This window comes from Neomonachus schauinslandi, chromosome 9 (genome assembly GCF_002201575.2).
Source record: "Neomonachus schauinslandi chromosome 9, ASM220157v2, whole genome shotgun sequence".
NCBI classification, from domain to species: Eukaryota; Metazoa; Chordata; class Mammalia; order Carnivora; family Phocidae; genus Neomonachus; species Neomonachus schauinslandi.
In genome coordinates, this window is record NC_058411.1 from 75,827,431 (window position 1) to 75,852,403 (window position 24,973).

Below are 24,973 nucleotides of genomic sequence, written 5' to 3' on the forward strand. Positions count from 1 at the left end.
CACGAGAAAAACAACCCACAGGTCATTCTCTTTCTTGTTGGTTAAGACAACTCGGTTACATCTAAGCTTGCAGTTCAGATAGAGTACCTACAACGTAGGATTAGTTTAGGATAGAACTGTTTGTAGAACTTTACCTTTTCTTATTGCATTCCTGTTGGCCAGTTTTTGTAGGAGAATATTGGAATTGACATAAATGAGGCATGGTTCCTGGCTATTTTTTTTAAAAGCACCAGAAATTCATGGTCTTTCTAATAAATTTGTGAATTCATATGATCTCCACATACAAAATAACCATCCTCGGAGGGTAAATTCTTTCATTCTTTCCTCGAGCTCCATTTTTCTTTTGTGGTTTCAGATTGGACTTTTTAGAAGTGTGATTTCCCTTTGTCTTAGTGGAATCTGAGCTGACTTTGTCACTAGCATGTTAACCTCTTCTTTCCCCACTCTCCTATATCTAAGAATAGCTTGCTGATTAACCCTAAGTTAGAGAAGGTGGCCTGTGAAGGAATTTTAAGTACATTTCTCGGTGTTCTGTGAAGTTACATGATCTTAGCCCAGTTAATTAACTTTGTTAAAATTGTATAAGGGGGTTCTTATGATTCGACTACAGAAGGTGCAAAGCAATTTGAAAGGAAACTGCCCTTTACCTTGATCTCTACCTTCTCCAAAACCATGGTGTAATGCCAATGAACAGAATAATGGTTGACGAGCAAAATTTTAAGGCATTCTAAATATCACTGGTTGGTTTAATAAAATTAATTAGCCTGCCACGGAGAAAATTTACTAGCGTGCTGGTTAATTTCACAATGTAAAGTCAGAGAAGGGAGGTGGGGTTGAGAGAACAAACCTTATTAGTTTTGAATAATTATTTAAAGATGTGGAGCTGCCTATTTCAAACACTTTGATTGCCAAATCCATTAAGGCTTTACAGTCTCAATGTTTGTATCCCAGTATATATGGGAAGGAATCTCCCTAGGTGAAATCATAATCATATTAGTGAACAGCTAAATGACTTAAAGATACAGAACAGCAAGTAGAATCCTAATAAAACCATGGGAATGTGAACTTGCCTTAAGACTAACTCATGGGAGGTTTCCATAATCTTAATTTGCCATTGATGCAATTATTGCTTTTTCTTGTCTTTTTAATCCAAACAAGATGTTTGCAGTGGCCATGGAAAGGTGCCTAAAATCACATGCCTGAATTCATTTAATTTGCCAACATTGTCTTTTTTTCTCTCTTCCTGGTAATGGGCAAGAGTCAGTTCTGGTACATTAGGTACTAAATCTCTTCAATTACCAGCCGGGAAGAAAGATTTAAAATTGTGCTTCAAACCTACAAACTGATTTAGTTTTAAAGCACAAACACTTCTCCTGTGGAGCCTAAATTAAACTGCAGAAAGGACACAGAACTTGAGGAATTAAACCAGGCAGGGCCAAGGCTCAGGCCAGTGATAGGAACCATTTTGGTTTCTTTCTTCAGAGGCCCCCTGGCGCAAAAGGAAAGGGAGCAAGAACAGGCTGAAAGATACAACTTGTGTAAAGAAGTGCAATGTTATATTGCCTGGAAGCTAGACGTGGAGTGTGGCTAGCTCATTAGTGTAGGGGAGTCTAATCAAACCTCTTATCTTTTTTTTCCCTCTCTCTTTTTGGGTGCTTGGCAGCCATTTTCAATGTGGATGACTCTGTGGTTGATCTGGAGACTCTGGCAGCCTTATATGAAAATGTAAGTATCAAAGACATACAGAGGCAGTTTTTTCAGATTTTTATATCTTCACTAATTAAAAAAATGTTAAGGCCTAAAAGATGGTTATATGTGACTCCTTCTGCCCCACCCCCAAATCGTTAAGCCATTCACGTTCTTTGGCCGTGAGGATTTTGATATAGCATGGGAGAGATTAAGGTATAGTTTCTATAAACATACACTCAAATGAGAGCAAATATGAGAAAAGCACTGGGTTCTGACCCCACTATGGTATTTGGGTTAGCAGATCTCTTTGCACGCTTGCGTGGGAGGGTGGTTCAAGGTAGAGACCCTTTCTAGGCCATGGAACCCAGCCCTGCGGCTTACTGTCAGAGTGAGTGAAGCTAAACTACCAGCTTACTGTTGGTGTACACCAGTGCTTCCTCGGGAATGGGAATACTAATACCAGCTTGGATGATTACTTTCAGATGAGATGAGCTCATGACATTGAATGTGGGAAGTAGTATAAGATGGTAGGTGTGTGCTTTGGATTTAGAGTCAGATAATTTTAGATTTGAGGTCCCACTCTACTGTTGACTGCTGAGTAGCTTTGGACCAGTTAAATTCCTTAAGCCTGTTTGATCACCAGTACAACGGGGATTATAAAGGGCTCTATCTGATTTTTGTATTAAACAGAATTCAATATAGGCAGCAGTAGCAATATATTTTGAAAATACACAGCACTGTACACATAGGTGGTCTTTAAATTTGGGTTATATGTGGAATAACCAGCAGAATTGGCAGGCTCTCTTGAGAGGATGACACAGGAGAGTTAGAATTCCCATGGTTGTTAACATTTCTGATTCATTGACTGTTAGGATTTGAAAACAGAGTGAACCAGATTCTCTTTATTGAAGTAGCAGTATTTCCCTGGGAGCTGCCTGGAGTATTCTCCAGTCAGCAAGTTAAAAAAAAAAAAAAAAATGATTCATTTCAATGCTACATCTCCTGGGACCTTAAGTCCCTTATAGAAAATTTCCAGAGTACAATAATCCAACCTTGTGGGATTGCTACTTCCCTATACATTTTCACATTCTTTATATATATCAGGAGCTGTTTAGTGCAACTGGGTGGGAACTTCTCATGTTCCATCAGTAAAGCTTTTGTTAATAGACAGGAAGGTGCACAAATACCAGGCCATTGGGAGCTAACAGTACATTTATGGAGTACCTGGAGGGCAGCGTGGTGTGATGGGAGAAAGAGATTCTGAGTCAGGCCCTTTATCCAGTACTCAGTATGAGCCTTGGTAGGATCATCTGAAATACAAAGATACAATAATTGATATTGAAGGACTTTGTAAAAGGCAGAGTGCCTTCTAGGTGCCTTTTGTTGTTCCGGTGAGCTCAGGTCTGTGCATGGGGGCCATACTCATTAGCTGGATACATTGAGAAAATGACGTAACTAAAAGCCAAAAGAAGCAGTGCAGATGAGTGTTTACCAAATTCAGAAAAAGAGAAGGTGGAGACTAGAAATGCAAAAGTCAGGAGCATACATAAGTTAGAGGAGCTGTTCTAAGGGTCAGGAAACAAGTGCTAAGGACAGTGGATTGATAACCTGCTTACATGGGAAGAGACGGGGGCTTCAAAGGTGGCAATCCAATGTCCTGACTTCTGGGTCCCCCTACAGTCCCTTGGTATGACCATTTGCTTTAGCCAGTGGTTCTCCAATGTTAGCATGCGTCAGAATCACCTGGAGGGCTTGTTGCCCCGCTCCCCCCCAGCTTCTTATGACTGGGATAGAGCCAATCATTTGCATTTCTAACTAGAAACAGGTGGGTGATGCCAATGCTGCTGGTTCAGAGACCACACTTGGAGACACAGTGCTTTAGACAGATGCTTATTGTTCATTTTTTGTGTGCTTTGTTTGATTTCCTGTCTCAACCCAGAGAGCACAAGAGGATGAACTGGTTAAAATAAGGAAGTATTACGAGACATCCAAAGAAGAAGAATTGAAGTTGCTGGATAAACCTGAGCAGTAAGGACGCTTGAACACTTCTCCGTTAGGCCAAAAGCACAAGCGCCATCTCTGTCCCGCTGCCTCCCTGCTCTGAGTAATCGCTCCTAAACTGTGCAGTGAGCTAAGTCATAGCACCATCATCCCCGTGACCTCCTGCACACAGATGAATGATCTGGCTGCCGGGAAAGGCAGCCCGGGGATTTGTACTGCTGGATCTAATATGTCTGAACCCCTCTCCCCACCCCTCATGATTCCCCTTTCTCGTTCTAGCAGCTTGTTAATTCCTCCTAGACTAAACATTCTAGCCGAAAGGGTAACTGAGGAAGGGAGAAGGCATTGCTCTGTTTAAGGTTCTGCTGATGCAGTTAAAAAGACGATGGCAGACTCAGAATTCAAACTGATTTTCCTAAATGTTGTATCCAGTAAACGTAGCCTGAACGTGCCGGCTTTCCCCCAAATCCCTCCACCTGCTCTGCCCAATTGACAGGTGACCTTTTCATCCTTTTCGCATCTGCTCGTTTTTCTCTCTATTCACCATCTAGAGTTGTTTGCTCTATGGTTTGGGCTGTCGAACCATGGCCTTTGAAAACCTAGACCTCTGATGATGAATGGAGTGGCTCTTGCCTTGCCTGGGCTCTTGGGGTCTGCACGCCACAGATAAGCGTATGGGACTCTGTAGCCCCTGGACCCCAACTACATTTTCATGGCCCAGGACTGAGGATGTGGAATGGGTCCAGAGTGGAGAGAGGGATCCTTTGCCTGTCGCCACCTTGAATGCTTCATTCAAGTCCAATTCAGGCCACTCCCCTCAGTCTGGAGATGAGGCAGGGGTTAGAAAACACAGCAGAAATTAAGAAGTCAGGTTTAGGGCAACAAGTGAGCCCTAGAGACATCTAAGTTTCCGTGGCTTGTATTGAAACTTCCATGGCTTGCCCTTGGGTCCACTAGAATGCCCCACTCCCCTTGGATTGCCTGGATAAAATGACTGGGTGGGGGATTTCTAGGTTTACTCAGTTATTGGCAAGCCTTCGTGATAATTTTGGGAACGTTAGATGAATTGTTCTCACATGGAACAGAGGCCAGGAACCACTCTCTACCCCACCCCCGCCCTGCCCCAAGTTCACGAAGGCTAGGAATCTTGTGAATCAGCGCAAAGGGGGTTCTGCTGCCCTTCTGGCCCATCAGTTTGAGCTACCCTCCCTACCAGTTCCTGCCCCTGACCAGTCCTGTGGTCCACTCCCAGGTCATGTTTCCTAGTAATAAATTAATTCCCACTAAGGTGCTAATGACTGAACATGAAGTGACTCATCCTGGGATATTTAGACACCGACAAGGCCATGGGGAGTATTTGAAGACTGTCTGAGTTAGCTTGGACTGCTATAACAAAGTACCCTAAGCAGGGTGACTTAGAAACAACAGAAATTTATCTCTCATAGTTCTGGAGATTGGAAGTCTGAGTTTGGGGTGCCGTTATGGTTTGGTCTTGGTGGGAACCCTCTTCCAGGCAGACTGCCAACGTTTCTTGCTATCCTCACATGACAGAAGGCAAAGAGAAGGATGCAAGCTCTTATGTCCCTTCTCCTAAGGGCACTAACTTCACTCATAAGGGCTCAACGCTCATGACTTAATTGCCTCCCAAAGGCCCTGCCTCCTTAAACCATCACAATGGGGGTTAGGACGTCAACATACAAATTTTGGGGGAACATAAACATTCAGTCCTTAACAGGGACAATAGGGCATATCCAGCATTCGGGTAGTGCTGGCTATGCTACACTGAGCAATGATCTCTCAGCCTAGAGTTCATATACCTTTCACGTAAAAGATCATAGAGTATTTTAGGCTTTGTTGGAAGTACGTAAACCATAGACAACATGTAAACAAATGGGCATGACTGTGTATCTGTGGAATTTTATTTAGGGACACTGAAATTTGAATGTTATTTGTGTAGACATCACAAAATGTTATCTTTCTATTGATTCTTTTTCACCCACTTAAAAATATAAAAACCATTCTTAGTTGGTGGGCCATCCAGAAACGAGTGAGGAAGTGAATTTGGCCCGTGGGCTATAATTTGCCACCTCCTGCTCCATGCCCTGGGAGTGGCTGACCCAGTGAAATGAAGAGTGGGTTTCTGTTACTGGAAGTGTTCCCCTTTTCCTTTAGGGTTAATGTCTTTCTAGCATTATTTTTGAAGACTGATAGCCAGGACACAGAATAATGGTGGCAGGTAATTAACAGATAAATTTATGATTCCTGCTTTCTCTACGGGATGACCTGAATAAGGGAGCATTTTCAAAGTTTGAAAATCGTCATGGCGATGGCTTCCCAAAGATGCTAAGCTATCACTGACAGCAAAGAGGACTGTCGTGTTGTCCCGGTGAGGTGATGTGCTCAGGCTCAGTTGCTGGAGGGTGAGGTACACAGAGGTTGGGGCTTCAAGCCCGAGTGCATTTCACCTTTGCCCTTGACCTCCTGCATAGTGCAGCATTTGTTTGATTTTAGCCAGAGTCCGATTTCCTGGCAACTTACTTGCCATTGGCTCCAAGTTAGTTGACTATAAGCATGTTTTACATACTGGAAAATATGAATCATTTATAGTTTCAACATTGTGATTTCCTAAGATCCCTCTGATGTCCAGTCCTATAAATCATAGCATGGAGAGGGTGGTCCCATCCCTCACCTCATCAGCTTTCTTGCAGCCCAGTGCCAGACTGAGAATGCCATTTCCCATAGAGGTATCATCTGCTTGGGCCCGGGCTGTCTGAAAGCCACTCCCTCCAAGGATGGCCCTCAACTCTTTGCATTCTGCCTTGGGATGGTAGTGAGGGGAGGGGAGGCTCTAGCGGGTTTTATTAGGCCAAACACATGCTTTTTGTAGCCTAGATTGAGGACACAACCTCATCTTAACTCAGAATTCCTATGGGTTTCCACTTTTATATCCCATCACATGGTTTTCATAATAATCAGAGTTACAGAACTTCAAAACAAAGGTATGTTTACTTTTACGGGCATTCCTTGCTTCATCTCAGTGTCATGGAAAAAAAAAGAAGAAGGGAGGCTGGCTCAGTCAGTAGAGCAGGCGACTCTTGATCTCAGGTTCTTGAGTTCAAGCCCCACACTGGGCATAGAGTTTACTTTAAAAAAAAAAAAAAAAAAAGGAAGAGGAAAGAGAAGAAAAAAGTTTATGACCTGGATATAGGATAATCTTTTTTTTTTTTTAAAGCTGGTAATTAGAATCTTATTAAAACCCAAGTCTCCCTTAAAACAAAGTAAAAGAGGCACAGAGTATAAGCTAAGGAGACTTCTTTGGGTATGGAAAGAAGGGTTCAGCTTTGCTCCTATGGAAAAGCATTCTTGGTGAGAGATTGCAAAATGTCAAAGTAATGATGTTATGCGTTGACCGAGACTTTCAGAAATATCTGGTATTCATCATTTCAGCCCCAAAATGAATTTAATAGCTATTAGTGGATTCTCTCCTTCTCTAAATTCATGCCCAACTCTTTCTGCCCATTTTAGTTTATGCCCCCTCTTCTGGTGGTTGGCCTGGAGAGTATGTAGCTCTTCCAACTTAATTTTGCAAAGGGCACCAGTGCCCAGTTGCTCAGACAGTGAGCTTCTGTGTGTAGGTTAGTACTCACCTTTAGCTTTAAAAATCTGTTTTACCATAGTTTTTAAGATTGATGTCCACTTAATGAGTGCCTGCTTTGTTCCACATGCTGAGCTGTGAACTCTGTCTTCCTAGGTAAGCTGATGTGGAAAAGTAAACAAATATCTGTAGAAGAGGATCTCTATAGACTATTATCTAATTCAGTGAGCAAGAAATAGTAGTCGTCTCCCTTCAGGAAGAAATATTTTGTCATATCTCTGCAGACATTTGCTTCCAGCCTTCACTTGACTGCCTGTGTGAAATAGACCCTTAGAGAATGCTGCATGATAAAGGGAGTTCATTATGTATTTATTTTCATAGGCTAAAGGTAGTGCTTTTATTTGGGTTTAATCTCCTATTTGCATAGCAGGAGATAACTCGCTGTGGTTCAGTATAATTGCATTAACTTTCTGTTCCTAAAGTAACTTATACACCATACATTTATATACCGTCATAGAAACCCATGAAAATAATAAGAGAAATAAAAATGGCTTTGCTGTCAATAATAGAACACAGACCCTTGGAGTTCCTTAAGTGTGCCTGTTGGATACATTTTATAATTGTTGAATTGATATCACCAAGTAAGGAATGCTGTCATGGTGGATCTTTTTCAGCTGTCTTTTTTTTTTTTCCTTTGTGATTGTATATGAAGCTAGATGATTCATTATTCATTTCTGCAGATTTTTACATGAGTTAGCCCAGATCCCGAATTTTGCTGAACGGGCCCAGTGCATAATCTTCAGATCTGTCTTTTTGGAGAGTATCTCCTCCTTGCACCGAAAGGTAGAGATCGTCACAAGAGCTTCTAAGGTATGTTTGCTGTCTAATTTAAGAGGCTAGTTTTGCCTTAGTGAGGGTAAAGGAGCAAGTAGGGAGTGGGAGAATCAACTGGAATCCCTTTGTAAAAAACTTTTGGAGTTAAGATTGTGTGTTTTTTTAAGTATAGCTGTGATGATTATCCTAAGTGTGAGTATGTGTGCGTGTGCAGGTGAGTGAGGGAGAGAGAGAGAAAGTCAGATGCAGACTGATGGGAGAAGGAGGAAAAAATGACACTTCTATAGATATCTTCTTAGATATTCCAGATACCTTCTAATGTACATACTGGCCACTTAAAACCAACCTAACTAGTGTAGTTTGTCTGCTACTCGACTGACTGGGTTGCAAGAGATTTTGCGTTAGACCCATGCACCTGATCATCTGAAATGTGTCTACATTGTGAAATAAAGATTCTGGAGACTTGATAAGTGAAATAAATGATTATGATAATGGGTGGCGGGCAAATACATTTTTGTTGGCTTTACCACACCAATTCTAATACTTGTTTTTTCTCACAATGACATCATGTCTTTAAGAACATGATAATCCTCTCCACACATACTGTAGTATTTAGTTCTTACCTGAAGGCATGATTCTTTACCTTCCAAAATATAAAAGATTTCAATAAAGAAAGTATAAATACTTCCGAGGTATAATATACACCCTCTAATAACATCCTAAAGGGCAGGAAGAGAGGTTGGCCTAGAGCTGCATTTGCCTTTCCTTCTTTACCCTAAGATAAAAGAAAATAAAGTCAACTAAGACCCTAGAGAAGGGCGAGGGGAGGGGAGGAAGCATCAATTTTAAAAATTTGCACTTTGAGGGAAAAAAAGGGAAAATAAATGGGATAAGGATGTGAAGAAAACCCTATTGAAATTTTTTAAGGTAATAGACATATCAGCTAATACTTAATAAACATAGCCTTTGGCCTTGAAATACATTATCATAGGGGCGCCTGGGTGGCTCAGTCGTTAAGCATCTGCCTTCGGCTCAGGTCATGATCTCAGGGTCCTGGGATCGAGCCCCGCATCGGGCTCCCTGCTTGGCGGGAAGCCTGCTTCTCCCTCTCCCACTCCCCCTGCTTGTGTTCCCTCTCTCGCTGTGTCTCTCTCTTTCAAATAAATAAATAAAATCTTAAAAAAAAAAATACATTATTGTAGTTCACCTCTTAGGAGTATACCCAGGGATAAAGAAGAATAGAATAGAACTTGCTCTTAAAGCTATCCTACATTTAACTGTACTGTTTATATAGATACATTGTCCAAAAACAGATCCTCAAATGATAGTAAACGAAACCTTTCTGCTTAGAAGTCACCAAATGTAAAGTCTGACTATAGCAACTCTTTTTGCAACTCACAAATATTTTTAAGTTAATATTTAAAAAATAAAACTGGCTGAAGTAAAAATATAAATACTAATATTTAATCCACAGTATTAAGACATGCACAGTTCATAATTCATTGAAAGGATAGAAAATGATGTCTGATTAATGTATTTTTTTAAGACTCTTATGTCTTAATAAAGTGTATTTTCCATTTCACCAGCTGCCAATCCAGTTGGCACCATGCCACCAAACAGCCTGGTGGGTACTCAGTAAATATTTGTTGTTGAATGAATATAGGTGCCTTTGAAGTTCAGCTCCGTAATAATTGGTGTTTGCCGTCACAGGGCTTGCTGCACATGAAGAGTGTGAAGGATATTTTAGCTCTCATTCTGGCTTTTGGAAATTATATGAATGGAGGAAATAGGACTCGGGGACAAGCAGATGGATATAGCTTAGAAATTTTGCCCAAACTCAAGGACGTCAAAAGTCGGGTATTTATTTTTCATAACTAGTTTCCATGATTTGCCATTGTATTCCTTCTATACCTTTAATTAAAAAATTCTTGCTTGCTCCATTCATCTCCTTTCTCCCTCTAACAATACATTTTTTCTTTGCTTTCTTTTGACTTTTCAATAAAGATAGGTTTCTCATGTTTGATCTTACTGAGATGACAAAATCCCCAATATTGGTTTGCTCTAAAAGAACACAGTTGGATGTTGAACTGTAATGAGGGAAGAAAATAGCACGCAGTATCAGTCAGAGCACAAGGCTTGGGAGTCTGTTTGAATTTAGTGTTGACTACTTGTAATTTACTCATTCATGAGTAGGGAGCAATGTTGAATCACCAGTTGAGCTGAGCATTTGAATTATTCTTTTGCCCACAACAATTGGGCTGGGGGTCTACTGTCACACTCTCTGAGCCTGATTATCATTTGGCTCCACACCCCTGCAGAGCTCCCTCTTTGGAAACAACCAGCCCATATCTAGGCATCCCACGGGGAGCAGGGGGAGTGAAGGGAGGGGAAACACACAGGCAAATTAGAATTAGACCCATGTGAACAAGACACAAAGGCTGCCTTGTGGGAGGGCCTGCTTGCCCCTGGCCTCCTAGGGTCATAAAGTGGCATGGCGTTCCTTTTAAGCTGTCCTGATTGTTTTTCACGCCATTAAGAACACACATTTTTTTGAAAGGTGGGAAGGGAGGGATGGTTTTCTGTTCTAGTCCCTGGTTCCCTTTGGCACTCCCCCACTCCCTCCTGTCTTGGCTTTCTGCCAGAAAATAATGAGACAGTGTGTGTATTTGTTTGTTTGTTTTAGCCATTACCTCAGAGGTCTCATAGATTATCTGTTTGGCTTTTCTCCCCCCACAAAGAATAGCGGAGTATCATTTCTTTGTATAGATGCCATTTAAAAAAAAAAAATGATGGGACAAAGAGGAGAGAGGAAAATCTTGCCAGTCACAAACAGAATCAGGACCAGGTATCACAAATGAAAAGTATTAGGGTCACAAACTGAGATTTCAGTACTCAACTATAGAATATGGCAGTCTCATGTGAATGATTTTCATTTAAGCTTCTCTTTTAAACCTAGGATAATGGGATTAATCTGGTTGACTATGTCGTGAAATATTACCTGCGTTACTATGATCAGGTAAGAAATGGAATTATGTGGAAAACTACACTAATGGGGTTTCAACTCTTACACGTTGTTGGCATTCAGAAATTGGATGATGGATGGATGGATGGATTTCAAGTCCAACATAGAATTTGAGAGCTCTCCAGCCTCCTTGGTTTACAGATGGGAACGCTGAAGCCAAGAAAGTTTAGTTGACTCTTGTAAAGAGAAGCATTATTCATTGCCTCTCAATCTACTGCCTCTTAATCTGCTATATAACGCAGTTTTAGAGAGACCCCCGGTTGTCTGGGTGCCTTCTGACCAGATCGTGAGGGTCTCTGTGAAATCTATATCCATTCAGTAATTGGTTGTATTTGAAATTAGTTCTGGGCTGCAGACCAAAATTTAGGAAATTAAGAGGCAGTAATACCCAATACCTTATCAGTAGTGTTCATCTGTGAACAAGTTGAAGAAATGGAATTTGAAATCCATCCTCTCTGCTTCGATTACATTTGCAGTGAGAAATAAAAATTTCGGTGGGAATCCACCTGAGCAGAAATTTCTGTTTTATTCCTTCTCATTAAATTGAGAACAAGGAGTCCTAACTTTGCAAAGAAAGAGGTACTGTTGTAAGGTGTTGGGAAATCTAGCAATCAATATGAAGGGGAAAAGTCTCAGGAAACTGTTGTCAGGACTCCTGCACAGCTGTCCACGCGAGCAGGGTTTTTCCTAGGCACCACGGGAAGAAAAGTAAAGGTTCCAGGGCCTTGTTTTCCAAAGGCCTATAATTCCCTCCAGAAGACAAGCGAAGCACTGATGAAGTCTACCATCTTGTCTTCTCCCCTCCTCATCTAACCCTTCTCAGTGTATCTGCAATGAATCATCTCCCACCCCCCTCCTCAAACTTCTGTTTCTGCTGAGAACATTATCGTTTTGGTCATTCAGGCATGAAGCTCGTGCTCCTCTTTGGCTTCTCTCTATCCTTCAGCTAGATTGTTTCTTGTGTTTCTTCCCTGTTTTTCATCCCTATGCCCCACTTATCCAGACCTTAGGGTAACTCACCTGGAGTATTCCTGTTGCTTCCCAGCCGGTCTCCCCACCTCTCATCCATCACTCCCCCTCCAGTCCATCCCACACCCGAGGCCCCACCAGTTTTTATAGTTCTGGCCATATTGTATCACTTTTTTATGCAAAAACAGAAATGGATCCCCATTTTCAAAAAGTGAATTAAGACTCTACCCAATTTAATTCCAGTCTTTTACAACCATGCTTTTATGACCTTCCCCCTACACATACTCTGTGATCCAACTCAAGACCCAGTGTTTTCCAAACACACCCTGTGGTTTTCTCACTGATGTGTTTTTTCATCTGATGTTCTAACTGGAACTATCCTTGTCACTAGCCTTTTTATAGATCTTTTGTTTTGTGTTATTAATACTCTCTTGAAATAATCAATTAAAAGGCCTTTTGGGGAAAAGCTCCCAGTAGCAACATATGTATATTTGCAATATAATAGGTAACATGCTTTTCAGAATCAACATGGAAAGGACAACTGGTCTCCTTTCATTTAAAAAAAAAAAAAAAAAGTGGCACAAGAGACTGCAGGTAATTTACCAAAACAACAACAACGACAGCAGCAACAACAACAACAACAAAAACAAATAGAAGGCATAAATTGCCAACTAGGTATATAGAGCTAGCAATATAAATGGATCAAATCTTTCTCAGGACTATCACGAATGGCTGACTGAGTTATTCTCTGTTTAAGATCTCTAGGTATAATGGAACCCATATCATGATTGCCCTTGACTCACCAAACTGTGTTCTATAAAGGATACCTTCAAAAAAATTCACGTGAAGTTGTCATGTGCTTGTCAAGCTGTCTCCCCAGGGTGCTGTGCCTATTTATAGGGGACACCCTTTCCTCATTCATACAAATGTGCAGTATGGGTTAGCAAGACTTTGACCTTTCTAGATCAGAAGCCCTAGAAATATGTATAATCTTTCGAGGAAATTTTATCCTAAGGAAATAAATAAGGACATGTATCACTATTTTACTTAAAATCATTTGTAATAACAAAGTATAGCAAAATTTTTGGTAGATGTCCAAAGGTAGAGACCAAGGTCAAATAAATTATGCTAGCGTTCTGAAGTGGAATAATATACTGCCATGGAAAGTATATAGGAGAAAATTTAGTGACATTGAAAAATACTCTTGATCTGCTTTTATATTACAAACGTGTTTAAAATAATATATAATCTAATTTCAAATATATAAATATACATAAACACACAGAAAAACCTGGAATATCAGATATATGTAAAATGTTTGATTATCTCTGGGTGGTAGGATTGGAAGAGATTTTTAATTTCTTCTCTGTTTCAATTAGACATAATGAGCCTGAGTCACTTTGCAAAAGGGAAAAAAAAAGATAAAAAGTAGCGCAGTCTTACATGGCCCTTCTTCCATGAAGCCTTTGTTTACTTCCTCATCTTGTGCTCCTTTGAAGCCTGGGAGCACTTGGGTTGAACCTCTGTCATGATACATCTTATTCCACCTTGCGTGTAGATATCAGTGAGCAATTACCCCTTAGCTTGGCATTGCTCCTTGAGGTCCAGAACTCATCGTTGTCTGTTTTTTAGTGTCTGTAATTTAGGTGTCTGACAAATACTTACTAGGTTGAATCTACTGTAAGTAGAACAAGAGTGCAGTGAGTGGTATCTGTAGATAACTAGGTGCAAAGAGGTGAGAGCTTTTTTCTGGTAGAATGGGGTGGGCTTCAGGTGATAGGTAGATACCCAGAAGTTCTGACAGCAGGTACCAGTGTGACAGAAGAATTATCCCAAAGAATCTCAAGAGGTCACATTTCTAACCTAGGATTAGCATAAGCAGATGTATCTTGTAGTACCTGCCTCAACCAAGTCCAGTGCATTGTGTCAGAGGGCTGAAATTTGCCGATGAAATGTGACTCTCGAAGAGAGCTGAGCACAGTAGAATCGACTTCACCGAGGAAAATCTCACAGTAAGAATAGCTTCAAGCCTGGGATGGCCCAGTTTAGGAAAAATCAGAAATCAACGTTTGTGTGTCGTGCTCTCCCGGTTTTTACAGTGCAAAAATTCATTTCACTCAGCAAGAGTATAGAATTATGTGATTTATTAAGCTATCCCCTCCCCATAGGAGCGTAAGTGATGATTTTTGTGGTTAGTGGTGATGAGCAATTAGCTGAAGAAAGGTGACTCCTGTTCCAAGCCTCCTTCCACGCATCCTGGGTTTTGGTCCAAGTCTAAGTCTGTGAAGTTTACAGAAATCCATCTAGAGCCATGTCTTTTGAATTCCAGTTGAGCAGCTTTCTCAAGAGCTGCTACCAGGCTCATTTGCTCAGCAGCATTTTCTCATTTTCTAGCTTAAAAAAAAGAAAAAGCCAGGACTGAATGTGATAAAGTTTTAGAAAAGAGTAGGAGATAATATACATGAGTTCTTCCAGTGTAGATTGCTGTGGAGTTCTGTGACAAGCATCGTAGATGGTGTTCCACCTTGGCGCTCAGACTACAGTACTGCTTCCATTGTTTTGAAAGTAGTAAAATAATTATAGAGAGATAGGGGGAAAGTAAACTGAGTGTGTAAAAGGTTTCAATAAAATGAGGAAAACCACCCTTCCTTAGCATCTCAAGTGAAGCTAAAGATCTTAAAGGAAGGGGACTGGTCCAGAGCATTCCTGAAACCACAAGAAAGTAGGACAGTAAGGTAGATGTCTCCTGCTAAAGGTACACACTTTTCAGAATGGCCTTTTATGGGTTCTACGCAAGGGTGCTGAGCAAAGTTTGATATGCCTGATGTTGCGTTGCGTGCTGTACCAAGAATAAGACACACTTCCTGCCTTCACAGTGTTTGTAGTCTAGCAGAGGAAACGCATAAGCTAACTCAGCAATTTTGAAACGAATGTTGGTAAGTGCTTGATAACAGTATGCACCAGGGGCTCTTGGAAACACCCGTGTGTTGGGGGTTAGGGGCAATCTCTGAGGAAGTGATATCCGTCTCGAGACTTGAAGAACAATATGAACAAGGAAGCATGAAGAGTTCGTGTAGAAGAGTTACAAAGGGACAGTTTTATAGACAAAAGTCCAGACGCAAGAGATTGTGGCCTGTTCTGTTCCTTTATGAACGTTTAGGGGAGGGAGGTAGAGATAGGGGAGGATGGAAGAAGGCTGAGGGTGTAGACAGAGGCCAGATCATAAAGTGCCTTATAAAGCAGTTTCGGAGTTTGGAATGAGTCCTAATGGCAGTAGGGAAGATGGAATATGAAGGAGGGCTGGCAAAGTAGCCTGTGTGGAGAGAGGAAGAACTGAAGACTGCCCGGGATATGCAAGATGCAGAGTTTATGTTAAACAACTCAGGGAGAAAGCAGGCTGGACTGGAAAAGATATTTGAGGCCCAGCTTATCTTTCAATGTGCCCGAAGCTTGTGTCTCTCAAGTGATTTCCCAGCTTAGATCCTCTACTAGGCATAGTTGGGGAGCTTGTCCAAAACTATGGCCAACCATGCCCTCAGCAAGTGTCTACTAAGAGAAGCCAAACAACATTTGGAAAATCTTTACAAATACGTGAAGAATTTGCTGTCACACAGACACCCCTCTGGAGCTTTCAGCTGCAGTGGCCGGTAGGTAACAGCATAAGGGAGGGAGGGTGATTCTTCCATTGCAGTGCTGTCTTGTCCAGAACCTTCTGATTCATACCCGTTGGCACACCCCAAAGATGAGTTAGCTAATTGCTACCATGTGAAACTCCAACAGGGACTTGAAATTTAAGTACTTTCATGTGTTCCTCCTGTGCCTTTTTCCATGGGAGTAGGGTGTCCAAGATCGGGACATACCTGACAACTTTCTCTTTGATTCATGAGGCAAAATAGAGCGAAACCTGTGCCAGAGCCAGAGCCAACCTCAGTGGCAGTAAGACCAAAGTGATATTGTAGAAGACACAAAAGCATTTCAGAGTAACCAGTCCAAATTTAGGAATAGCAGAGGAGAATTTCTCTGATTCTTATTTGCACATCCAATAAAAGAGGCTTTGGAATTTCAATTGAAAGTGACAGTTGGGAAGTATAATGTACTTTTGTTAACCATGTCTTTTAGGAAGCAGGAACAGAAAAGAGTATTTTCCCTCTGCCTGAACCACAAGATTTCTTTCTGGCTTCCCAAGTCAAGTTTGAAGACCTCATAAAAGATTTGAGAAAACTGAAGAGACAACTAGAAGGTAACAGGAACTGTTCTGTTATTATGATAATAGCTAAGCTTTTTTTTTTTTAATGAATGAAGAGGATTATTTATGTCTGGTTCACGGGATGGAATTGGTGCAGAGCTCAGCTATGGTAACACTGCAGCCCTCGTGAGACTTTCCATCTCTTAGGCTCTATTTGGAGGCACTGTATTTGCATATCCCTTTCTTTTATTAGTGTTATTTTGTGCTTTTTATATCGACATCTTTTACATCTACATTTTACAACATATAACAGATAGTCATCTTACTAATAACAGCAGCAACCCTTCCTTGAATGCTTTCTGTTGTCTCATATAATTATTACAACAACCCTAGTAAGCAGGAACTATACTAACTCCATTTTGCAGATGAGAAAAACAGGGTTTAGGGAAGTTAGGTTCGCACAGCCCGTGAGAGGCCCATTTACTGGGCTCTCATCAGGCCTATCTGATTAGAACTCATGCAGTTTCTAAGCTAGTTGACTATGCTGCCTTATACGTATACCACATGCGTACACACATACTCACCCGTGCACACCGCCCCCCCCCATATACTTGGTTTATGTATATGAGTCTAATGAAGATGGCAGGACCCATCGTAAGCAGTCTATTTTAGTTGAATTTACATTTTTAATTATTCACAACAAAATGCTGACAGCCCTTTCTGGCTTTTTGTAAAAGGTGAAACTGTGTCTCTCTTGAGCAGGAATTTTCCTTTGGCGTTGCTCGAGTCCTGTGTTTTCACTGTGGAGACATCTCCTTATCCAAGTATATAAATACGTGCATTGGGCCTTATGTAAGTCCAACTGTAGAGCTGCACAGAGGATTTAGGGAGCGTGCTAATGTGGAAATGGAGCGCAGAGTGCCAAAAGGAGAGTTTGAGGAAATGAAGAGCTTGAACCAGGAATATTTTTACACTAAGACATAAAATAAACATTTTAAAAATGTTTATTGTGAAAGAGTGCTCAGAAATCCAAGTCTGAGATGGAGAGAGCAGCCTGGAAAGGGAAGTGAAGTGGGACAGATCTGGTGGCAGGGAGAGAGCCATTTAGTTTTTACTCTGGACATAAAACTCGCTTAAATAAGGAGAGTGGTTACAAGTGAATATTTCTACCTTGTAAATTATTTTTAAAGGAACATGTAGCTTTTCTTTTCCCCTCCCGTTGATGTGGTCAAGAGCATGCATTCAACCTAGTGGATGCTTCGTTTAGGAATATGATATATGAACCTGCAGTTATTCTTTGCCCTCTCCTAAAACACCGCCGGTTGTATCCTTGCCTAAGACGAGGGGCTTGATTCTTACTGTCATAAAACTGTGTGAGCCATCCCTGTGGCAGTTTTTCCTGGCACTCTCCAGGGGCAGAATTAGCGCCCAGGCCGGCCCTCAATCTGGCTGCAAGGTTCGCTGCAGCTAGGAAAAGTCATGCTGGTTCATGCTGCGGCCGCCCCTGAATACACATCCCCTTTGGTCTCCTGGCCCTTTGCCCTCCTGTGGCGTTTTTCGAGAAGAAACCTGATGTACGTGGGATCTTTCCTCTTCTCCTGCCTTCCTTCCTGGGGCTGCCTCTCTCGGGCATCCTGGCTGGGCCACCTCCCTTTGACGTCTGCAGGTGTTTGGCGATTCATAACCAAGGGATGACAAGAGTGAATTGGGAGGACAGTAGAGAGGCAGGTGTTCCCACAAAGGCTCCCCCCTTTGGTGCACCTTATTTTCTGCAAGGGGATCCCAGGTGCCATTCCACATCTCTCGGTACTCCACTGACCCTTGTCCTTAGTCAATTTTAAGGAACTGAAAGAACTTCTGAAGCTGGAGGACCTCCCTTAAAATGAAGGAAAACCAAACATTGCCTCAATAGTTTTTTCTTCTTTGGATTGGACTACACCAAAAGATGTGAGGTACCACAAGGCAAGAGGGAGAAGTGGGACTCCGCCCCCTGCCCCCACATTGGATATTTAAACAAAAATGCCCTGCTAATCTTTAGAGATGCCAGTGTTTTTAACACATGAAAGGTACCTAGTAAATATTTAAAGAAAATACAGACTGTTGGTTCTCTAATGAATTTCTTTTTCTCCTAAATGCCATCTGGCAAGATGGCCAGAGTCGTGGCGGTCCGTTTCATCTCCTTTCCCATTCAGTTTCCACGTCCTTTTCCATAAGGCCTTGGTGTGAGCCTAGATTGAATGTTTAATTGAAGAGGACATAATTTTCACACATACAGCAAAGATTTGATGAGGCTTTGAGGTTTATTGTAGCCATTAAAATGTCGTGGCTGCTGGCAAAACCCCAGAAAATGTCTAAAGCTAAACCAGATGTGATTAGCAAATTTCAAGACGTCTCAGGCCCCCTTTCTCCAGGCAGGCACAGCCCTTGAAAAGAAAACTGGTTTGAACCACACCTTAGCAATAGGGTGTGAATTAAACTAGAGTTTGTTGGTTGTGCAAATATCACTGATAAAGATAGATGTGGCCAGTAAGCATCTTTCATAGCAACAAGACCTTTGCAGAGCACTTTTATGTAAGCAAACAGAACAGGTAGTTGTTAATAGTATCAGCTACAGTTTACTGTGCAACTATTACCTATCAGATGTTTTACATAATCATCTCTTTTAATCTTTACAATGACCCTCTGAAGCAGATATTATCAGTGTCTCACAGGAGGAGGCAACTAAAGTTCATGGTGCTCACATAATTTGCCAAGTTCCAGGTGATGACCTAGCCACGTTTTGAAGCTAGATAGGACTCTAAGGCATGCACTTGTGATGCATCCTGCCTGTGACCCAGAGGTCTCCATATCTGATCACAGATCAAAACAGAAGATTAGGTATGCAAGGCATAAAGCCTCATGAAGCTACCAGGGACAGAAAGAGAGTTCCTGAGTGCACGCATATGCACATGCACACACCCTTAGGGCCACACGTGTAGACCCTCAGATCAGAGAGAGACAGGAAAGAATTTACTTCGGGCTGGGGATGGAGAAGGGAAGACATATGGGAGAGGTGGGTCATAAAAATGAATAGACACATACACACGCAAAAGTGAACAAAGTTATTGTATAGGGTTAAGAACTCGGGCTTTGGTATCAGATGATGTACTTTTTACTGGCTTGGTAGAAGCAAGGTCTTGTCAGGTAACAAAACCATAAAGAGGGTTAAATGAGACAATTACAGTGCCTATGTCAGAGGCAGTAATGAATGCATGGCCCGTTAGCAAAGAAAACTTCAGCAAAGCTGATTAGGGGTATGTTCCTTTTCCTGGAAAATGTACACCTGGTCAAATCAGGCCCATATCGCTGAGAGGCCTACTGGATGAGTTTGTGGAGAATCTGATTCCCAGAGCACTTGTGCTCTCTTCTCTACCTTGTGGAGACAGAACCAAATTCTTGGTGCTTGGGAACATGTTCCATATTTTGTTTACTGTTCTATATCCCTTAATGAGATAATAATTTTAACTCCCCTAATACCATGATAAGTAATAATTAGGAAAAAACAAATGATAGGAAGAGTTGCTCTCCTTCTTATTCGTTGACCTTGTTTGCTGGCCAGAACTCTCAAGGTATTCTTACCAACCCATATGTGGTAGGCAGAATAATGGCTCCCAAAAATGTCCAGACCCTAATCCCTGAAATATATTACCTTACATGGCAAAAGGGAATTCTGCCAATGTAGAGATGGGGAGATTATCTTGGACTATCCAAGTGGGTCTAATCTAATCACATGGATCTTTAAAATGAATCTTTAAAAACTGAGAATTTTCCTTGTCTGTGGCCAGCAGGAGATAGTACAGTAGAACGATCAGAGAGATGCAGCGCTGCGGGCTTTGCAGATGGAGGAAGTGGGCAACGGACGAAGGAATGTGGGAAACCTCTAAAACTAGAAAAGGCAAGGAGCAGATTCTCCCCTGGAGCCCCCAGCAGGGAATGGAGCCCTGTCAACACACCTTGATTTCAGCCCAACAAACCCCTGTTAGACTTCTAACACATAGAACTATGAGGTTATTACGTTTGTGTTGTTTGAAGCTACTTAAGTTTGTGATGATTTGTTAGAGTAGCAATAAGAACAAAGGTACTGTGCAATGTATCCTTCCTGATTGTGCCAGTTAAGCCAGTGAGACACACACACACACGCACACACCCCATTGCTGATGCCATAAGATGTACGATTTCTCAAGTAGGGGCACTCCCCAATGTGGCACGGAATGTGAATTGGTGCTCTCTGACAAAGAGTCTATAGTCAAATAAACCCAGAGCTGCTCTCTACTAAAATCATGTCCTAGAGATTCACGGTGCACATGAGCTTATTTAAAGGCTCTGGGAAGTCCTGAGGTGAAAAAAACAAAAATGGTTCAACTCTGTTCAAAGCATTTCTCAACTTAAAACCTAATACATTGGTTTTTCTTTAGTATTCTTTCACTGAGTACTTAGTAATGTGTTGCAGAACATGCAGTCTGTGAGATACAGTTTAAGAAAGGATGTTGATATTACTATCACATTTTTAATATAAAGAACACTGTTGTTCATTCAGTGGTCACTATAGGGTAACAATAGGAGGAGCTGTGATGCACAATTATGACCTACGCCCTTTACTACTGCTCTCCGTTATCCTGGCTACACTCTCCCCCCCCTAATTTGTTCTCCATGGACACAAATAGAATTGGCCAAATCCTCTCTGATGTCTTGATGCCTAGAAGCCAAAAGGAATAACTTTAGTGTCATTCAAAATTACTCTGGCATCACCAACCCCAAATCCATATTGATTTGATATGACCCTCTGGTAGTATTTTATTATGAAAATTTCACTGTGGCTATGAAAGTGGGAAAGCTGAATTAATTTTTGGTTGCTGGAAAATGAGACAGGAACTCTTCAGATAGCTGTTGAGAAGTCAGCATGTTCAGAAGAGTTGAAGAACAAAATTAAGTCACTCTTATTAGCTAACAGTAGTTACTCAGTAGCCCCTATCATTGAAAGTAGGCTATTTCATCAACTAGCTATATACTTAGTCTTGCCTTGAAAACGATGCATTATTAGCCCTGTTATCCTGTAAATAAATTGGGAAAATGTAATTGGTAGTTAGCCCTCAGTGTAAGATATTCAAACTTGTTTGAGAATGTTAGCTGAGATGCAAGTGTGTGTGTGTGTGTGTATGCGCGTGTGTGTGCGTGCGTGCGTGCGTGTGTGTGTGTGTGTTTTAAGATAACTCTCATGATGTCCTTTTCTCTAAATATTTAAGAATACATATTTGAACATGTCCTTTCTTTTGAACCATTTAGAAATATTTGGGAATACAGCAGTTTAGGAAAGGCAAGAGCCTCTGTTGACTTTTTGATATCTGTTATTACTCTATAAATGTTTATCCTATAAATATTTATCCTAAAATGTTAACTTTTTTTAAGCTTTCTCTAAATGAGATGCCGTGTAAAATGCATAGTCCAGGCATTCAGTAACTGCTAAAAATCTTCATTCAAAGTTTGAATGTAGCAGTATTTCCAAACTAACTTTACATTAAATACATCTGTCACATCTTTAGGCATTTTCAATCCCAACGTCCTTATTCTGATGGAGCGACCAAATTAGCTCAGAGCCATCTTGATGAGCCTCTGTTTTGTACAACACTAGGACCTGAACATTCTACTTCAAAATATAAAGTACAGGAGAAAACTAATTCATATATACATGAAAGTAACAGTTCAAGAAAGAGAAAGAGAGGGGCTTTTTATTGTAGGCTTTTGTTGTTGTTTTTGTTTATAGATTTCCCAAACTAGAGTCAATATATCTTCCAGATATAGAAGGCAGATTGAATTCATTCATTTAGCTCTAATCCCTGTTAAAGGTCCACCCCAAAATTAATACTCATGTTTTTTAGAGGCATACAGTCAATACCAGTATAATCAGCTAAAAGAAGAGGAATTAAGGAGGGAACCACACACATCTACACATAAAAGCAGGCAATGAGAACATTTTTACCTGGCAGTTTCTCATGGCCCTGGGCAGAGCCTGATGTAGAGGCAATCGTTTAGCTATTTGGATATGTACATGACATTTTTTACAATTAAAACTAGATTTAAAAACATAAGCTATAGTCAACTCTCAGTGATAGGTAGGTAGATTAGTAAGATTAAGGATTAGCCACAGTTTTTTCTTTTAAAGTTAATATATTTTTTTAAAGATTTTTTATTTATTTGACAGAGAGAGAGACACACACACAGCGAGAGAGGGAACACAAGCAGGGGGAGTGGGAGAGGGAGAAGCAAGCTTCCCGCTGGGCAGGGAGCCCGATGCGGGGATCGATCCCAGGACCCCGGGATCATGACCTGAGCCGAAGGCAGACGCTTAATGACTGAGCCACCCAGGTGCCCCGTTAATATATTATTTTTAACAATCAGTGAGTCAGCTATACTATTTACATGCTGGAAACTACATTGTAAGCAATAGACTACCTATTGTTTCTCCTGCAAGGTAGAAACAACCCTATTCTCTGCCATTTAGCTCATTTAATATAATGAACAAATTAACTGTTTGGGCAAATACGTTGATGAGCTAGTATTTGTGAGGTGCTGGAGGTGAGGTGTGTGAGGCAGGATTTGAGGCTCTGAGCACTGATGGCATCAGGAAGGGAAGCCGCCTGCAGGAGAGCTGGCGTCCCCAGTAATGGAGTGAGCGATGTCAGGAGAGAAGAAGGCAGGAGGGCTAATCAGCAGAACTGCCCTTCATCTTGCCCTTGACCGAGGTTTTTTATTTTTCACATTTGGATTTGGGGTGGTGTGGAGTGTCCTTTCCTCTTCTTAATACGGTAGTTAATTAAGATTTGGCTGTGAAAAGTAAGGAGAAATGCTAATAACTGGTGTTGTGAATCAACTGATGGACAATGAATTTTGCATTATTGAGCGCAGTAGGAAGGATCCTGTCCCGACACCACTGTCCAGTTCTTTAGTGCCACTTTCAGTCACCACAATCCTCTCTGACTCCATCTTTCTCACAAGCATGTTGGTTTCTCCTCGGTCAGGAATCTACATATCTGTCCCCTGCTTGAATGAAAGTAAGGCCTTTCGCTCACTGAGTCAGTTAGTACTACTGAGCCCAAAGCAGAATGTAAGAAAAGTGATTGCCTACTGAGCTTATCTCAGGAAGCAAAGAAGATGATTTAAAGAAGGTCTGTAATGACTATTCCTTTGAATTTCCAAGAGACACAGTCAGGGGGTAGGGGGCTATAATGGCTACAGTTCTGTCCCCAGTGTGGCAATATGGGGGTATCCTTAGAGTTGCCAGATTGAATAAATAAAATGCAGGAGGCCCAGTTAAATCCGAATTTCAGGTAAATAAGACTTTTCTTTTCTTTTTTTTTTTTAGCAGGAGTAGTTCTCAAATATTGCACAGGATACACTTAGACTAAAAAAAAGATTCCTTGTTTATCTCAAATTTAACTTGGTGTTCTTTTATCTAGTATGTCTATAGAAAATTTAAAAGCCATAAGAAAGGCAACTAAAAGTTGATTTCCTTTTTATTACTGTTAAGCACTGGCAATTCTAAACAATCTCAGAGATTAAATTTTCCCTTCAAGGATGGATGGTGGACCCAGGCATGGTATGTTCCAAGGTACAGGGCATATCCATTTCCACCATCACTAATGACTATGGTTGCTGTTTAATGAGCGCTTACTAAATACCTGCAAATTTGCTCACATCATTTCTGTTTCTTAAAACTACTTCCAAGTAAGTACTACCTGCATTTTAACTGTAAGGAAGTTGAAGCAGCTTTGCTATGATGAAGCTGAGATCAGAAGCAGGTTTATCTGATTACAAAGCTCATACTCTTTGCACTACACCATGCTTTATTCTTTGACTGTTTGTAGACCCACCCCTCAGACACTAACAATATGATCTAGAATGAGAAAGCTTGAAGAGTAAGCCCCACTTATTTTTCTAGTTCATCTTCTAAAGGTATTACATGTAATAATTGGATTGGCTTTAAGCTTTTTTGGTCTCTACCCATAACTACTCAAACTAATCTACCTGTCGCAATCTCTATCCTCCTACCACTTCTCTATCAGTTTATTTTGGTCTCTCTGACACACTCTCTCTTTCTCAGTCTCTCTCTGAAAATTGCCTAGACCATGTTCTATTCCTTTATGACTCAGAAGGTAAGCACACTGGTGTGATGTGGGTAGCCAGGTGAATAGCAACGGCCACCCAAGGCAACCCGCGTGGTTTTGACTCCTTTGCTATCTGTGGAAATTAATGTAATGTGGTTCTGGCATAGATGAGAAATTAAGGGAACCTGTCAAGTCACACAGCAGAGCAGACTGTTGCTTCTATGCTCTGGACCAGCCCTGACTGTGCAGCATAAAAGACTTCTATCAAGTAGCTTTCTCTTCACAAGAGTATAAGTGTTCTTTAAGAGAGAAAGAAAAGAAAAGAAAAAACTAGATCTCGCCATGAGAATGAATGTTCTTTTTTGTTTTTGCGTTTGTTTTTTTTAGAGAGGGAAGGGAAAGAGAGGGGGCGGTGGGGATGGGGCAAAAGGAGAGGGAGAGAGAGAATCTTAAGCAGGCTCCATGCCCAGCGCAGAGCTCAACATGGGGCTCCATCTCACAACCCTGAGATCATGACCTGAACCGAAATCAAGAAT

At 41.2% G+C, this 24,973-nt stretch overlaps 1 protein-coding gene across 2 annotated transcripts in view; it reads left to right on the forward strand.

Moving 5' to 3' along the window:
• The window catches only part of FMN1 (formin 1), a 385,670-nt gene that overhangs the window by 251,982 nt on the left and 108,715 nt on the right, over positions 1–24,973 (forward strand). For both annotated transcript variants that reach the window (XM_021695357.2, XM_021695358.1), the window contains 6 exons: positions 1,664–1,725; positions 3,629–3,717; positions 8,026–8,155; positions 9,830–9,976; positions 11,076–11,135; positions 16,230–16,350. In XM_021695357.2, coding sequence (XP_021551032.2) covers positions 1,664–1,725; positions 3,629–3,717; positions 8,026–8,155; positions 9,830–9,976; positions 11,076–11,135; positions 16,230–16,350 — 609 coding nt within the window. The remainder of the gene's footprint in view (positions 1–1,663; positions 1,726–3,628; positions 3,718–8,025; positions 8,156–9,829; positions 9,977–11,075; positions 11,136–16,229; positions 16,351–24,973) is intronic.